The sequence below is a fragment of the Drosophila innubila genome, chromosome X (assembly GCF_004354385.1).
Source record: "Drosophila innubila isolate TH190305 chromosome X, UK_Dinn_1.0, whole genome shotgun sequence".
Taxonomy (NCBI): domain Eukaryota; kingdom Metazoa; phylum Arthropoda; class Insecta; order Diptera; family Drosophilidae; genus Drosophila; species Drosophila innubila.
This window is the reverse complement of record NC_047626.1, coordinates 7,669,272-7,686,678: the sequence shown is the minus strand read 5'-3', so window position 1 is coordinate 7,686,678 and position 17,407 is coordinate 7,669,272. Positions and strand designations below refer to the sequence as shown.

General features: G+C 35.2%; 2 protein-coding genes across 6 annotated transcripts; both read right to left on the bottom strand.

Moving 5' to 3' along the window:
• Positions 1–1,404: 1,404 nt before the first annotated feature.
• Positions 1,405–2,131, bottom strand: LOC117792952 (deubiquitinase DESI2). Its single transcript, XM_034633300.1, has one exon. It carries the CDS (start codon positions 2,110–2,112, stop codon positions 1,564–1,566), a length of 549 nt encoding a protein of 182 aa, XP_034489191.1. The 5' UTR covers positions 2,113–2,131; the 3' UTR covers positions 1,405–1,563.
• Positions 2,132–3,745: 1,614 nt separating this feature from the next.
• On the bottom strand, positions 3,746–16,890 carry LOC117789259 (REST corepressor). 5 transcript variants are annotated; one of them, XM_034628383.1, is made up of 12 exons: positions 16,391–16,890; positions 15,609–15,971; positions 15,469–15,516; positions 14,980–15,114; positions 14,704–14,918; positions 14,157–14,330; positions 8,304–8,857; positions 7,768–7,990; positions 6,778–7,107; positions 5,014–5,650; positions 4,760–4,869; positions 3,746–4,066 (listed from the first exon to the last, which is right to left on the bottom strand). In XM_034628383.1, the coding sequence occupies exons 2-12, from the start codon at positions 15,859–15,861 to the stop codon at positions 3,998–4,000; spliced, it is 2,748 nt and encodes a 915-aa protein (XP_034484274.1). In that variant the 5' UTR covers positions 15,862–15,971; positions 16,391–16,890; the 3' UTR covers positions 3,746–3,997. The 5 variants fall into 5 exon arrangements, with proteins under 5 accessions (XP_034484274.1, XP_034484266.1, XP_034484282.1 ...); XM_034628375.1 differs by having other exon boundaries at positions 4,760–5,650; positions 16,391–16,889; XM_034628391.1 differs by lacking the exons at positions 7,768–7,990; positions 8,304–8,857 and having other exon boundaries at positions 4,760–5,650; positions 16,391–16,872.
• Between the last annotated feature and the right edge of the window lie 517 nt (positions 16,891–17,407).

Below are 17,407 nucleotides of genomic sequence, written 5' to 3'. Positions count from 1 at the left end.
ATAAATCTAATAAAAAAACACAAAATCTAATTGCGTTCTTATTACAATATTTTCGATTTTCTTTTTTAGCATTTTTATACCCAGCAAATCCATTCGAGGATTTTCTTCAATATGCTTCTGAAAATATTAAAAGAAAGCAGTTTTCTTTTAGTTAGAGAAGGCAAGTCTATTAATCAAGTTCAAGTCGAAACCAAAATATTTTTTTATCTTTATATTTTTTAATCATAAATGCCTATCTTTTTCAGCTTATAAAACATTTTAATTGATATTTTGTTAAAAATTAAATTTCAATATTATTGTTAGGTTTTTATCGCCTAACTTAAGTTGCGCCAAATCATAATTGATAATAGAAAACCATTAATCTTGTATTTAAAAAATTTTTTGGTTTCAATGTCATTTCTCTAGCATAAGAGGGTATCTCTTTGTAGAGTACCCAAGGAATATTTTTTACCAGAGAATGTCATTGTAAACAAACATGATAAACAACGAAGCAGTTAAAGATTGATGACAAAACTACTAATCCAGAGGGTGTTCAAAATGCAAAGCTTGGCAAATTCTACAGTGGCGCCAAAGACAGCGGCTATTCATATGCGAATAATCATATAGTACATAATCGAATATTTCTTCTTTATTTTCAAATTTATAATTCACCCAATTTATCAATTATGGAGCATTAATGATATAACCTATTAATTAAAATATTACAACAAAAAAAACTAAAGTTTATTTAGAATAAATAAATACAACCCGAAATTCTAGCAACTGACTAAACATGAACTTAAAGTACATAATGGCAAGCTATTCTACTCTTTACTTGTTACTTCTTACTCGTTTCTTTTTATTCGGCACTCGTGTACCACGCTTCATACTCTTCGCTCTTTGACACTAGTCACTGTTAAAACGTTTCTTCTTACTCGTCGTTGCTTACTCTTCACTCTTTAATCGCCAGTCTTTACTCGTCGCTTTTTACTTGTCGTTCTTTACTCTCCAATACTTTACTATTATTACTCGTTGGTTGTCACTCGTCGCTATCTTCTAAACATTTCTTACTCGTTTTCTCTTCTTACTCATTTACGGTCAAGTTTTACTCGCCACTTCTTACGTAACACTTTTTACTCGCTATTTACTGCGCAGGTCGGTTCTGTTTCACAACTTTTTATCGCCACTTTTTACTGTTCGCTTCATTTTTGTAAATTTCTAGCTTACAGCTTTGCAGCGAGTAACGAGTAATTATTCGATCATCATCAACACAAAACATATTTATTTATTTAGCGAGTAACGAGTAAACATTCGATCGTCTTTAACATAGTATATTTAATTATATATTTCACTGTTTAATAAAGGTAGTTCAAGTATTTATCAACTGTGTTTAGTGTATATTATTAACTAACGTTGTATATGTTGTCAATTTTTGGCAGACTATATTTTAACCCCCCCATTAGGAAGAAACAAAACGTTTAAAAGCTCGTTATTATTTTGTTCTGTGATTTGTACACCTCCAACCCGAAGGAATCTAGTGTCCAACTCTTTTCCCTCTTGCAAGATTCTTCCCCCTGGTAGCTTCTATATGGGTGTGAGCCACTCGGGGGGCAGGCAACGTTGCAGGAAGGGAACACAGTCCATGAAGTAGGCCAACCGATTGATCCAATTGGGTATTTGTTGGCCACACAATATACGCGCCATGGTGTCCGAGAAGTGATTGCAATTGTTGCTGGTCAGGTGATAGGAATTGCCCGTAAACTGTAATCCCAGTTGCTCCACAATGCGATGCACTTCATCCCGATTGAACTGTGTGTATCCCAGTTGAATGCTCTCCCTAAAATGGAAATGTTGCCCCAACTCCACCTCGGCACTGCGGGGAATCATCTCAAAGATGCCGGAATTGGAGTATGCGTGTCCTCCATATGTGTACTCCGTGTCATAGACCTGAATCCCGCTATGAAAGATGCCCAAACCGAGGGGCACCACAAACTCATTGATGTTGAACAGATCGTAGACATTGAGGATCACTGGTTCCTTATTACCGCACGCATTCAGAGGCAGCAACTCCTCCTCGCAACTCTCCCTTCGTCCGCTGAAGCAATTGAGCAGGGGAATTCGACTGAAAGACATGCTTCTCGATGGGAAACTCCCCACACAGATTACTGAGCGACAGATGCAGCTTCAATTCGCTGTTACTCTCTTCTTCTTCGTTTTTCCTCTGCCTCTCCTCTGCCTCTTCTTTTTAGTTCGCTCGAATTTTGAATTTACCTATTTCGTATGATTTTGAATACATTCAACACAACTTGTTGACATTTTACGAAATAATTACAAAAAAAAAATATACAATATTTACAAGCTTCGATCAACCCCTTTGCCCCCTCGCATTCCCACCCTCTCTAGTTTATAGCAACTGAAAGCTTTCAAAGCTCGACGCTTGCAAATTATGCACAATTTTGTATAGCATACTTTTCAGCTGTCTTGAGTCAACTCGTTACTTTTGATATTTGTACTAGCTAAAATTACTTGAAATAATTTTTAAGCATCTATTATGCTTCAAAAATATATTTTTTGCTGACTTCATGCATACCCTGTAGATTTTAAATAGCTCAAAAGGGTATACAAGAGCTGTAAGTCTCCAGTCTACTATTTTACTTAATATTGTTTTTAAGAACTGATCATGCTTGTAATATATAAGTTAACTTTTGGCATACCCTATACTTTTTGAAGCTCAAATCTATAGAAGGAGGTGTGTTGTTCAGTAAGATGACATTATTCCCTCCACTTGTACCCCATTAAAATTTCTCAAGAGATTTATTTTAATATTTTATTTTATTTGTAGGTTCTTAAACGGGTTGTTTTGCTTGTTGTATACAATTTGTTAGCGCGTGTTTTTGTATATGGATTTATTCAAAAAACAAACGTTTATTAAATTAAAAAATTAAGAATATAATAGAAAAAAAAATTTGTATATATTAAAATTAATAATTCTAGCATATGAAACACCTTTCAGGTTGTGTTTGTTTATTTGTGTGTGTGTGTGTGTCGATTTCTTTGTCTGTCTGTCTGTGTGTGTGTGTGTGTATTTTGTATACAAGCTTAACCCAAAAAGTACTTGTAATTATGCTAAATTACAGCAAAAAAAAATTTGTTATGTGACTTGTACGTTTAGATTTTGTTTTGTTTTGTTTTCGTTTAGTTTATAATTATACATATTCACGCTGTTTCATGTTTAATATTAATATTATAATTATTAAATACATATTTTAGTAGTAGTAACTTTTATCTACTGCTGTTGCTTTTGCTGTGGCATTCGCATATCCATTTTGTTTTCTTTTGTTTCTTTCTGCCGTTGCATTGTTGTTATTGTTGTTGTTGTTGTTGTGTTTTTTTTAAATTTGTTTTTGCTAGTAGCTCTAACTATTTGTGTGTCTGTGTAATTATTAAAAAAATCATGCAAAAAAAAAATTGTCACATTTTAAATACATTTAGGAGAAATCAGAATACATTTATTTGTAGAAAAATCATTCAGTATTGTTATATAGAAATTAATAACTATATAGTTTATTCCATTAATAAAATGTGAAATGCGTCCCAAAACGAATGTAGTTAAAAAAAAACACATAAAACTCGTTAAAAAGATAAGGCATAAAATTAAAAACAAGTTAAACAAAGCACTAATTTATCAAAATATCAAATAATAAAAATATGTTAATTATTTGTGTGTGTCAGTAATTTCAATGACTTTGTTTAGTTTAGATAAAAATTAAAAGCAAGTGTTGTAGAGTATAATATAGCTAAGAGAACTAGACAATAAGAAAAGTGAAACACACGCCACAACCACAACTGCTAACAGCTAACGATACAACGATTCCTTTAGCAATATATATATAAATACATATATATATATATCAATTTATATATATATATATATGTTGTGTTGTCTATATAACGCCTGTGATCAGCCAGGCCTCAGACCAGTCGGATTACTTATGCATTTGGATCCTGGACACGCCTCTCACTTGGCAAGGAACTCGGCGCTGACAGTCAACGCCATTTTTTTGGCAGGCGGCAATTCGGCAGTGTTCTAGCGAGTAACGAGAGAAAGAGAAATTTATAGCGAGTGCATTTAAAACAAAACATAAATGTTAACTTCGGTATGCCGAAGATTCAATACCCTTGCAAAGAGTCCTGCATTCTAATTTCAACTTATTGTGCCTAAGACCCTTTTAAGTCAAATTTTTTCAGAATATCTACGACAATAGATATCGAAAAAAATAAATAAATAAATAAAAATTTAAAAAAAAAACACCAAGTTCATATTCTGTAAGATTTCTTGAGATATCTCTGAAAACTAAAAAGTTGTTCATACTAAAGATGGATTTTGGAACGATCATTCCTATGAGAGCTATGGTAATCAGATTTTTACCAAATTTGGTCAGAATATAAAACACATATTTTAAAATATAATAAGTGAGTTTAATTCAAATCTCAAGAAACAATAAAGTTTTCATGTTAAAACTCAATTTATTAACGATCGTTTCTATGACAGCAATATGATATGGTCGGGAAATTTAAATAAAATGTGGTCTCATTTGCGAATTTGATAAAAAAAATATGTACAGAAACAATAAAAATTTGCATACTAAATTAAAATTTTTAACCGATTGTTCCTATAGTAGCTATATGATATAGTGATTCGATCCGGTGAATTCTGGCAGCAAAACAGACGGACTATAAGATTATATCGACTACAATGCTTTATAAAGAGATCATTTACCATATCGGAATTGTCACGTTTAGCAACGGCGTGATTTGTGGATTTGAGGGATGTGGATTCCATGCTGTCGGCATCGTTGTGGTGGTTGTTGGTCGCAGTTGTTGTTGTTGCTGTGGCTGATGATGTTGTGGATGATGATGATGTTGTGGATGCTGATGTGGTTGATGATTTGGCAAGTTGGCTGCTGCTGTTGCTGCTGCTCAAACCCGACAGCGATGAGACCGAGTTGCCACTTGTTGCTGCTGCCGTTGCCGTTGCTGTTGTTGATGCTGTTGTTGCTGTTGTTGCTGTCAGTGCAGTGTTGCTGTTGCTGTTGCTGTTGGTCACATCGCTGCTGGAACTGGTCGCCGTGTCCGACTCATCCACAATGGTTATGGTGGGTGCAATTGATTTGTTGTTGCTGTTGTTGTTGTTGGCAGCAGCAGCTGCAGCAGTTGGAGCAGATGGAACCGAAGCAGCTGTACCTGCTCCAGTTGTTGCTCCGGCTCCACTATCGCTGCTCTTTAAAGCAGTTGGAGCAACTGTTGCATTCATCAGTTCAGGCTTCTTCTTGGTCGAGGTGGTGATTGTGGTTGTTGTGCTGGCTGTTTCCTCCTTTTTGGCCAGCAACTCTTGGCTGTTAACCTCACTGGCATCATTAGCGGCTGCTTTAACCGATCCAGATCCCGATCCTGATCCTGATCCCGCAGTGACATCTCCAACACTGTTGCCAGTTGCTGCAGCTGCTGCCGCTGCTGTTGCCGCTGCTGCATCATTGTTCTCCTCCTCATCCGCCTTGACCGTCGCCTCGTACTCCTTCACAATCTGATCCAGATTGAAACGACGTCGATTGCTCACATAAAATGTGCGCACATGCGCCTCCGTCTTCGTGCCAACCACCTTGGCAATCATCTGCAACCATATGAACGAGAAGAGAGCGAGAGATTAGAGAAAAGTTTTTAATGTGGCATTTTAGCGAAAAAAGATTGTTAACGAATTTAAATAAATTTGAATGCAAAATGAATAAAGAGGCCAAGCCAAAATCAAAATGACATTCCGTTTGAAAATCGGTTGAGTTTTGATAAAGTTATGACAGTTTGAAGTTAGTCGAACCTTTAACCTAGCAACTTTACAAGTCAAAATTTTTGATCAATTTTCCATGATTTTTTACATAAAAATGAAAGGTCTCAGAAATAAGTTTTAACTGTTGTTTTATACTAATAACGATATAAGAAGTTGATTAAAAGTGAAAACTTGAGAATTAAAATTTTCAATTTTCAAAATTTCAAAATTTCAAAGGGGGGACCCTTAGCATCGAACCCAAGATTTAGAGGAAAATAATTTTTTTTGGGAAATAAATTAAATTTAAATGCAGAATAAATAAAGATACCAAACAATGATAAAAATGACATTCCGTTTGAAAATCGGTTAAGTTTTGACAAAGTTATGGCAGTACGAAGTTGGTCAAGTCTCTGACCTAGCAACTTCTCAAGTCAAAATTTTTGTCTGATTTACCATGATTTTTTTCAAAAAAATGAAAGGTCTCAGAAACAAGTTTTAAATTTTTTTTATACTAAATACGATATAAGGAGTTGATTAGAAGTGAAAACCCGAGATTTAAAATTTTTAATTTTCAAAATATCAAAGGGGGGACCCTTAGCATTGAAATCAAACAATGGCTATAAAAGTCAAAAATAATAAAATTTTCTAAATGAACAAAATTTGAATGCAGCATGAATTAAGATGCCAAACCAAGTTAAGTTTTGACAAAGTTATTGAAATTTGAAGTTGATCAGACCTTTGACCTAACAACTTTACAAGTCAAAATTTTCGTCAGATTTCCCAAGATTTTTTACAGAAAAATAAAAGGTCCCAGAATCAAGTTTAAAGTGTTGTTTTATGCTAATTACGATATAATAAGTTGATTAAAAGTGAAAACTTGAGATTTAAAATTTTCAAAATTACAAAGGGACAAATATTATGTTTTTTATACTTGAACTAAAAATTTATATTTTTAGGGAAAGTGAAGTTGTAATTACCGGAAAGTTTTTGCCGTAGTCCCGCAACGCCAGCAATGCCACTTGAATCTCATCAGCTGTCCAACGTGCTGTGGTGCGAGGTGGCTGGGCGGGAGGAGTCACTGCTGCTGCTCCTCCAGCTGCCGTTGCAGTTGCAGTTCCAGCTCCAGCTGCTCCATTTCCAGTTCCAGCTGCTGTTCCATTGCCACTTCCAGTTCCAGCTCCAGTTGCAGCTGCCGCTGTTGCTGCTGCTCCTTCAGTTGGGGTTGTTGCTTTGGGTGCGCTCTCTTCCTGGACGTGACCGCTGCAATCCTTCTCCAGCTGCTCCATCATTTGCCTATTCTTTTGTATCTGTAATGGGCCGTCGTGCATTTAATCCAAATGTCAATGGGGTCATGTGTGTGGTCAAGTGAGGTGTTATCGATTATCGATTGTTGTCGATTGTCGTTGTCGATTGTCTCGCAGTTGTGTGCAGCATGATACGATACGCATGTGTGAGTGTGCGAGTGTTAGGTGTATGAATGTGTGTATGTGTGTGTGTGTGTGTGCAGGTGAGAGAGATTAGAGGCTGCTAAGCACAAAACAAAACGCATGCATTTCAAGGCTACAACTCCCATTAACTTTCCCCCCTCCCCCTCACATTCCATTGACACAATTTAAGAGCGAGTTACTCAATTTCAAATTTAACTTAACCAAACTAACACCATAGCTTAATTGAAAACAAACGCTTGAGAGAGAGAGCACTAAAGCCTGTTGAAAAAGAGAGCGCAAGCTTTTGTATTTCTAAATCACAAAGAGAGCCTAAAGCTGCACACAAGGAAGAGCAAAAGCCTGACTTTATTACAGCGTGCCATGTGTAAAACGGGGGGGTGGGAGGCTGGGTGGGGTATTGTGAGAGAGCAGAGAGCCTGAGAAAGCACAAACGCATACGCATACATACGCACAAACAATGGACAGCGAGCGCGAGAGAGAGAGATGATGATGATAAATAAGTAAAATTACATTTCTTACATCTGCCAGTAGGGCGGCAATTTTACGATCGCCTTCGGCCAAATATTCACATGGATTTTTACAGCCGGCCAAGGAGATGAGATCATCGTGATTGATGTACATGCCGCGTGGCGGTTTGCGCTTGGAGCGATCTGCCGCCGCGGCAGCAGCGTTATTGTGTGTGGAACGTTTTGTGAGTTGAAAGCTCTCCGGGCCGGAGATGGGACGGCGATTGCCGGTGCGTCTGAGTGGGCGCAAAATTCAAACAAATAACGAAGGAGTGGCGCAAATTTTAATGTGTATGTGTGTATGAGTATGTTAGTATGTGTATGTGTGTGTGTTTTAATATAAAGACATGTGATTTGGTCAACAAGTTACAACATTTCAGTTTCGTACGTAAGAAAGTGGGAGAGAGAGAGAGAGAGAGAGAGAGATAAAAACGTAGCATTAGCTTCAGATTTTACAACTTATTTGTCTAGTTTGCATCTTGTTTTCTTTTTCTGCATATTTTTGAAACATATTTGTTTTTTTTTTTTACTTGTAGTACATATATCTACCTCCAGTGTGCGTGACAACTTTTACACATGCGCCCCAACGGCGAATCGAATAAAATGTAGCAGACAACATTGCAATTTTTGCAAAAACCGCCAACAACGACGCGCCGGGCGTTGCCACCTGTTCCTGTTGCTGCTGCTCCTGCTGCTGTGTTGCCATTGCTCTTATCGATATCGGCGCTATCGGCGCCATTATCGATTGACAGACCAAAGCCTGGCAGCCCAAAGCCGAGCATATCTTCGCCAATGGCATTTGTATAGATGCAGAGTTGATCCGAGTCCAGATCGTTGTTGTTGTTGCTGTTGCTATTATTACTGCTGCTGCCGACGCCGCTGCCACTGCCGCTGCCAACGCCACTGCTGCTGCTGCCGCCGCCGCCATTGTTGCCAGTGTCGCCAGTTGAATTACTGTTACTGTTGTTGTTGTTGTTTCCATTGCTTGCTTGTTGTGTTGTTGTTTGTGTGCCAGCATTGTGACTGCTGCTGTTGCTAGTGTTGCTATTGCTATTGTTGCTATTGTTGTTGTTGTTCATGGTGGAATTGTTGTTGTTCGCCCTCTGCCCTCAGCCAAAAGTAATTTGTCGTTGGGGTCAATATATGCATGGTTGTTGTTGTTGTTGTTGTTGTTCATGCCAAACGCAGTCGCAAAATAGCAGCAGCAGCAAGGGAATTTTCAATTTTCAGTTTTTGTCAATTATTTCAATTTCAATATCGAATTTTGGTTTTGATTTTTTTTGCAAATACATTATCATTTTTTATTTTTCGGACAGATTTTTGACATTTCGAGTGTCGGTGTTGTGTTTTTTTTTATTGTTTGTTGATTTTTTTGACAGTAAATGCAAAGAGAAGAGAAAAAAACGGATTGTTGTTGTTGCTTTAGTTGACTTGATAACACTTAAGAGATAGTTACAAGTAGTTCTAGTTCTTGTTCTTCATTTTGTTTGTTTGTTTCTTTTTGTAGTTGTTATTGTTGTTGATTTCTTTTTGCTAATATTATAAATTTCTATTCTTTAGCTGTGGTTCTTATTCTTGTTGCGGTTGTCGCGACACCACAACCCATCCTCAACCCCACATTCCACATTCCACCACCCACCCGCCTCCCACACTCCATAGATTCGCATTCCCCACAAAAACAAAAAACGAAGATCAAACAAAGTGCAACATTCTACATGTGCTTCTTCTTCTTCATTTTTTAGCATGTTCTTTAAATTCATATTCTCTTTCATCTTCTTTGGGTTGAATTTAATACTTGCTTTTTCTGCTGCTTTTTCGACCGAGAATCGCATTGGCATGTGTAGTCAGTCGTGTAGTGTATTGTAGTGTAGTGTAGTGTAGAGGGTGTGTAGTGTGGTGTAGTGTAGTGTAGTATAGTGAGCGTAGTGTAGTGTATTGTAGGTATAGTGTAGTGTTCTATCTGAATTTCTTATTTAGAAAATGCGATTTTTACATACACATACATAAATACGTACATATGTACATACATACATATATAATGTATATGTATGCACACATACTAATTGATAAATATTCTTATGAATCATCTTATAAATCCGCTTTTTTAATATATGTTATTTCTTTTGAGATAATGCATTTTTTACTCTTTTCCTCTTGCTTTATCTCTCGCTTTCTCTCTCACTCTCTCTCTCTCTCTGTATTTCTTTTGAATAATTGGATTAGCATTGCATGTGTATTAGAGTGTGTGTGTGTGCTTAAAAGAAAATATCGATATTCCACTAGAGATTTAAATATAACTAGAAATGATTGCTTGAAATTGGCTAAAAAGTAACGAGTGCTCGTAGCGTGCTAGTGCAACAAGTTCAAAAAAACAAATATTATCTTGAAAGAGCTAGAAAGTACCGAGTAAATTACACCAGATCTCAATAAAACCAGATATGTTAGATGGAAGTTACCTAGAAAGCAACGAGTAAATGCAACGAGATCACATTAAAACTAGAAATGTTAGCATGAAATTGACTAAAGTTACAAATAAAACTAAAAATATTAGCTGGAAATTCGCTGGAAAGTAACGAGTGAATGCAACGAGATCTGAATGATACTCAAATTGAACGCCTTAAATAAAATAGAAAACGTAGAGTTCCACAAAAAACTTTAGCTAGAAATTAGCTAGCAAGTAACGAGTGCATTTATAGCTAGCAAGTAACGAGTGCATTTATAGCGAGTAATCGCAACGAGTGACAGCGAATTGGCCAATCTCATTGAACTTAGCGAGAATATGGGGGATGGAGGGGAGGAAGAAGAGTTGTGTGGGGATCACTAGATATTATGACTAGATTAAAACGAAGCTGAGTTGGGAAAAAACTAAAAATAATAATAATTATAAAAATAATAATAATAATTATAAAAAATAATAATCATAATCATAAATATAACAATAAGTACTAGAGTAATTAAGTATTAAGTATTTATTATTATTTTTTTTGTTTGAGAATATTAATAGTTAGTTATGTGAAATTAATGTAATTAGTGGGAAATGTGAAAAGTGTGTGTGTGTGTGTGTGTGTGTGTATGACTGGGTTGGGAAGGGATTGTTGTGCATGATATTAAATTGGACTAAAACTTGGAATAGTAAAATCTTAACTCTGTTAATTAGTTGGATAGGTATAGAAATCTACATTAGAGTGGGAGCCAACATCTTAAACAAAAAAAAACCCAAATAGAGGGCGATTTATGATGAATTAAGAGATAAGAAACAGATGGGGGTATCACCTATTTTTTTTTATAAATTGATTTTTAAACATATCACTTTTGTCAAGTTTTTAGAAGGTTCAATAAAAAAGTTCATGTTGTATTTTTTTTCAAAATTTAATTTTAAAAAATAGTTCAGTTCCCCAACTAATTCTTATCTCTTAATTCGTCATAAATCGTCCTCTGTTCGGGGGCTTTTGCTCGATATTGATATTTGACCCATAGTTTCTTGGGCAAAACTTCTTAGAATTCGTCGTAGATTACCATGAAGATAGCCGATTTTGGTCGCAAAAAAAAAAAAATTGACCCACTCTAATCTCCATATAAAGCCGCTATATACAATCTCAGTAAAGGTTCTATGCAATTTTTTGACAATTGGAAAACAAAAACCCGTAAATATCAAGTATATTGATTTTATTCTGGTTCGCTCTTCTCTTATCTCTCTCTCTCTCTCTCTCTCTCTCTCTTTCTTTCTCTCGATGTTTTATGAATAAGAAACACATATAAATTGTTGGTTTTTTGTTTAATCTTCTTGCAAACAAGATATGAAATTTATTAGCATTTTGTGTAAATGTGTTGTGTGTGTGTGTGTGTGTGATTATCATCAGCATTATCATGATCATCATCATTTTCATTATCATAATTATTAATATTTTAATTATTTGTATTATTATTATCAGTATCAACGATTTTCTCGATTTATGTATAATATCTCTCTCTTTATGTATGTATATAGTATAACTATTCGTGTATATATAATTTTGGATATACTGTTTGTGCTTTGTTTCGGTTTTACTTTAATACATAAACGCATTAAATTAGTTATCAATTTGTTTATAAATTACTAGAATATATTTATATTATAATAATTTAGCATAATACTTGTATTTAGTAAAAAAAATATGTATCTATATATATACTATATATATAAATTTATGCTTATATTTATAGTCTATGTTAATTTATATAAATAAAAGAACAAAAAGTTTCATTGCCTTAGTCTAGTGTCACGCTGATTGATTGATTTTTGCTTTCTGTTCTTTTTATGCACTTTACATTGAAACATCATTTAATTATTCCACAGTAAAAAAAAGAAAAAAATAATAAAGCAACAATAAAACAGAAATAGATCAGATAATGCAGCGGATCGATCATAATGATAAAAATACATAACTTTTCCTTTTGATGTATGCGCAAGTATGTGTATATGTAAAGTCTTAAGGATGCTGGTCAATGTTTTGGTTTTGGCATTAATACATACAATTAATATACGTATATACGTGTGTGTGTGTGTGTGTTTGTTTGTGTGTGTATGTGTGAGTGAGTGTGTGTGTGTTGGGAGTTTATATATATTTTTAGTTCTTATGAGAGGTATGCAGGCACGGCGATTATCTGAAAGAATAACGAACCAGATTTATACTACATCTATAACTCTTAACTAAACGTTCCACTAATAAATACACCAAAGACCTTTCGACTAAATGCTAATGAAACCAGCCCCAAAGCAGTTTGTGCACTTAATACTATGTATAAATAGTTGAAGATCTTGTCATTATATATTTTATTTAATCTAAAAAGAAACCTTAACGAATTCTAACTTAAGACTCTTAGATAGTTCAAAAGAACAAAAAAAATCAGACGAAATCAGAAAATTTATAAAGAAATAACGGACATACATACACAACAACAAATGGGAATTTGAGATATATTATTTGATTATGATTGAAGTCAGAATTTCAATAATTTTTATACAAAGGCTTATTTATAGATATTCCCTATTATGTTCATATGAGATATGCCTGATTATTTTTGATATATATTCTTTGTATCCCTAACATTATGTCCGTTTCGTAAGTATTTAGTATGTATGTCAACAATTTAGTGCCTTTAGTAAATCTTTTAATACTTATTTTGTAACCGGAAAAGTATTATTTTATTATGCTCTCACACTCAATCACACACACACACACACACATTGTATATATACATATATATATTTATAATGTTGGTATAATTTCCTTAGTTAAAATAAATATTGCTTGTAATTGATTGACTTATTTTTAGCATCTCTCTGCCTATCTTATTATAGTAGATAAATTCGGAAAATATTCAGCTGTAAATTAAACCAAGACAAATATAGATAAATTCTGCCAATACTTTGAATTCTTGAATTTGAAAAATTTAATTTGCTCACTGTTTAGAGTCTAAACTTTAGACGACACACAACAAATTTACGAAGTGAAATAAGCAAATGATGTCAAATTAAAAATTTTAGACAAAGTTTTACAAACCTCTTAGTATTTATGATTTATATTTATTATGATAATCTAAATTAGTTGAAAAGGAATCAAAGTTCCCAGTAAATTAATACATATACAGTTAGTCAAGTAATTGTTTTGAAAATATAAAAAACTACATATAATGGTTTATTATTCTTCAAAATAGTTAAATCCAATTGATCTCAATATTTAACTTGTTCTCAGAACATAAAGGAACTTTAAAAATATATATATATGTATATAGAAAAAAAAAATTATTTTGAAAGGAAATGTGTGCATTTTTATCATTTGTCAAAACATTTACTTGACATGCTGCCTGTATATATTTAAACGAATTCTAAATTGCATTTATCAACATAAAATCGATACGTATATACAATTATGAGTGCTTACACAAGCGAAAAAAAATTTGCAAACTTCTTGGCTTTTAAAGTTTTACGTTGGGCCTGGCAACAGATCTTAAAAGTTCCACTTTATCCATTACTCAGATTCCCAGATTTCCCAAGTATGTGTGTGAATCTTTATATGTGTGTGTATATGTGCGTGTGTGAATGATATGATGTGTGTGAAAGATATGTGTGCATATACATATAATATATATACTGTGTGTGTGTGTGGGTGTATGTTTGTGCATGTGCGAGTGCGAGATCTCTTGTATTTATATGGTATATATATGGTATGAAGCTCTGATGATGAAATATGTATGTAATTTTTGTTGATTTTTAATTGTTTTTTTGATGAATGGGGGGTGTGGGAGGGTGTCGCAGGAGTGGAGAGTCTTGCATTCTAGTCATTTGTGGTTGTTGTTGTTGTATTTAGTTGTTTATTGTGGTTGTTGTTGTAGCGGAACTAAGTTCTAACTGATAATTACCTTGTCATCGTTATCAGATTCCTCATTGCTGCCCACTTCGCTGCCATTCTCGGAACCATCCTTGACAGCGGCCTTTATCATCTTTTCCTGACGATCCATGGCGCTGCTGCGATGTCGAGTTTTCTTCCACGAATAATAGTATTTAACCAAACTGGCTATCGATTTATCCGGCAACTACAGGACGAACAATGGAATAAATGTCAATCATCATATAAATACATAAATTATCTAATTATATACAATAACTCAAGTAACTGCTTTGAGAAATTCCAAAATAAACGTATTAACTTTATTTTTATAACTTTTTTACTTGCTTCTTTTCGTTTTTAAGTGTTTTAAGAACTATAAGCAAACAAAATAATAATAAAAAATCAAAGAAAAAATAACATTAAACTTTTTACCTTTCAAAATATGATTAAATTGTTAGTTTTCAATTTGTAAATTCTAAAAAATTTAAATATATAGAGAAATAAATCAAATATGCGATCAGCTTAGTTTCTTAAATCAGTTACTTGACTAACTGAATATATCTACAGACATTGCTTACCATTTGACGGATGCGATGGAAACTTTTGCCATGAAATTGAAATGCCTGCTCGAAGAGCACCTTATCCTCGGTGGTCCATTCATCGGGGAACGGTGTAAAGTTGGCCAAGTCCATGACAGCACGCTCGAGATCGTGTTTATGCCAGAATAGCATGCCCAATGCCTGTTCACCATTATAGCCGTACTTTTCCTTGGCCACCGAAATGTATTCCTCAACTGTTGAATCAAGTTACACGGTTGATAAAAGTGATGATTTCAATGGAAAACTTGTACATACGCTTCATATCGGGAATTTCCTTGGTGGGGGACCAGACCAACAAGGCGCGTTCATTCATCAACTCCGGACGACGATCCAGTTCCGGCACCAGCTGTGGACACACCGCTTGATAGTCGCGTCCAACGCGTATTTTCTCTGAGGGAGCATAAATAAAATTGGTGAGCTAAGCAAATTATATGATTTAAGACAATCTGGTTTAGCAAATATGCTGCTTCGAGTTGAAGCGCTGAACACAAATTACAATAATAAAAGTTACTGATGTTGTTGCAGTCAGTAAGTTTCAAATAAATATTCCAAACTATGATTACTAAATTACTACTGTATTTGATAATGAAAAACCTTGGTGTTTATACAAACAATCTGCCTATCCTAGCTTTTTCTAGCTATTTTTAAATGTTGATATAGTTTTTGTAGGACCTGAAGAGTTGGCAACACTGGTTGCAGTTGCAGAATTTAACTGCCCATCCCTGGTTTAATATATGAACTTACCTTCGTATTCCGACTGCTTGGTTTTGGATTTGCCATTGCGTTTTGTTGCTGCAGCAAGTGCAAGAATTGGAAGAAGAAAGAGAGGAAGATTGAAATTTAGATATTTGTATAATTGGAGATAAATCCCTTTTAATACTTACAATTGTCATCGTCTGAACTCTCCGGTGTGCCCGCACCCGGTGCGGCATTGGCCTTCTCATTTACTGTGGCATTTGTGGAATTCCCTCCACCTCCTCCCCCGCCTCCTCCTCCACCAATTCCGCTGCCAGCGTTGTGAGCATTGGCAGCGCCTCCGCCGCCGCCAGCGCCGCTTGTATGCGTATTGGGGCTGGGTCCACGTGAGCGTCGGCCATTGCGGACGACGTCGCCGGTGTTGCGCTCGGCCAACACCATTTTGTCTCGTATGAGCTGAGCGCGTTTATTTTGTTTCTCCAGCGTGATGCCTTTTATTATTATAATACGTTGGCGTGTCAAAGAATTATTGCGGCCAAGCCGAGGAACAACTGCAAAAATGTCACAAATTAAATGATAAATACATATATATACACGTTAAATGCTTATTCCTACACTGATTCCAACTTCAGCAAGTACACACAAATACATCAGAAAAAAAATGGAAATGAAAATTATTAAATAGAAACTCGGCAGCGTTCGCAGCGCATTTGAGAGTTGTAGGCAAACAGCGAACGAGTCGCACTTTGTCGACAACGACCGTCGTAGTGTGCTGTCAAACAGTTATACATGTATTTGTGTTTCTTTCTGCATGCATGTGTGCGTACGCTGCTTGTGTGTGTGTATAAAATGGTTTACATGTGTGTGCGTTTGTGTGTGTGTATGCCTCTGTTGGCCAAAGCAGCTGAGATGCACAGGCAAAGTGCACATTTTGGGCACGTAAAACACATTTGAATCTCTTCCAGCTTACCTTAAATGCTGTCCGCGGCTGTCCGAGCAACCCAACAGTACAGATGAAAAAAAAAAGACGCGCGTTCCTCACAAAAGAAATACGCGGGTATTGCGAGCTGTTTGCGCTGCTTTCGCTTATGTATTTACACACAATGAGCTCGGGCAAATTAAAACTATCAGCAAAAGCATTTAAATTCAAAATGCAAGCATTTAAGTGCAGCGTTTTGAATTTGTTGAGTTTGATTTTTGAGGAAACGGAGGACGCAAGCACGACGGCCAAAGCGACGGGGTTGTTGCGCGCAGGTAACTAAAACCTAAACTGAAACGCGAAAAAAAACTCGCGTATGACAATTCTGCATTGGCCGTTCACAGCGCACTTTGCCATTGACGACCGTAGCGTAGCTTTGTCTGTCGTTGGTCCGTACTTTTTGGTGTCGCTTTCTTGCCACACAAAATTAGTTAACGCCGTTTTGACTATAATTATCTGAACGTCGTTATTAAACACAGTTTATCAATTAGAATTGATTTTATTTCGGATGTAGAATAAAATCTTCACAAGAGGCGAAATTAATTTAAACTGTGGCTGTAACACGCAGAGTTGAAAAAGGTATTATCGATATTTTAGGAGGTGCATATCGATAACATGCTGTTTAGTGCTGCCAAAAAATTAGTGAAATACTTAAAATTATCATTTAGAATAGAAATACAGCTGTATCAATTGAACTCCAAAAAATTTAATTATCAAATTTATGTAGTTGAAAATCATTTGTAATGTAAAACAGAGAATTTGTTTTGTAAAAATTTAATGTAATCGTTGCCACACTAATTAAATAAGTTGCAGAGACAACTAATTAAACACGAAATACATTTAATTATCCAAAATTGCATACAAACGAAATAAAAGAAAAAAGTTTTACAGTCAGCTTGCAATTTGTTAAAGTATTTGTTAAAGAAGAAGAATAAAATAAACGCTATATTTTAATGCATGTGGTAATCAGCTAAAGGGGCAACGCTGTCAGACGAGAACGATAGTAAA

Coding starts and splice junctions, on each gene's coding strand:
- LOC117789259 (XM_034628375.1), bottom strand. CDS start 15,861: ATGGTGTTGGCCGAGCGCAACACCGGCGACGTCGTCCGCAATGGCCGA. Junction 15,115..15,468: donor CAAGCAGTCGGAATACGAAG/GTAAGTTCATAT, acceptor ATGCTCCCTCAG/AGAAAATACGCGTTGGACGC. Junction 7,991..8,303: donor AGTTGTCACGCACACTGGAG/GTAGATATATGT, acceptor GCGCCCACTCAG/ACGCACCGGCAATCGCCGTC.
- LOC117792952 (XM_034633300.1), bottom strand. CDS start 2,112: ATGTCTTTCAGTCGAATTCCCCTGCTCAATTGCTTCAGCGGACGAAGG.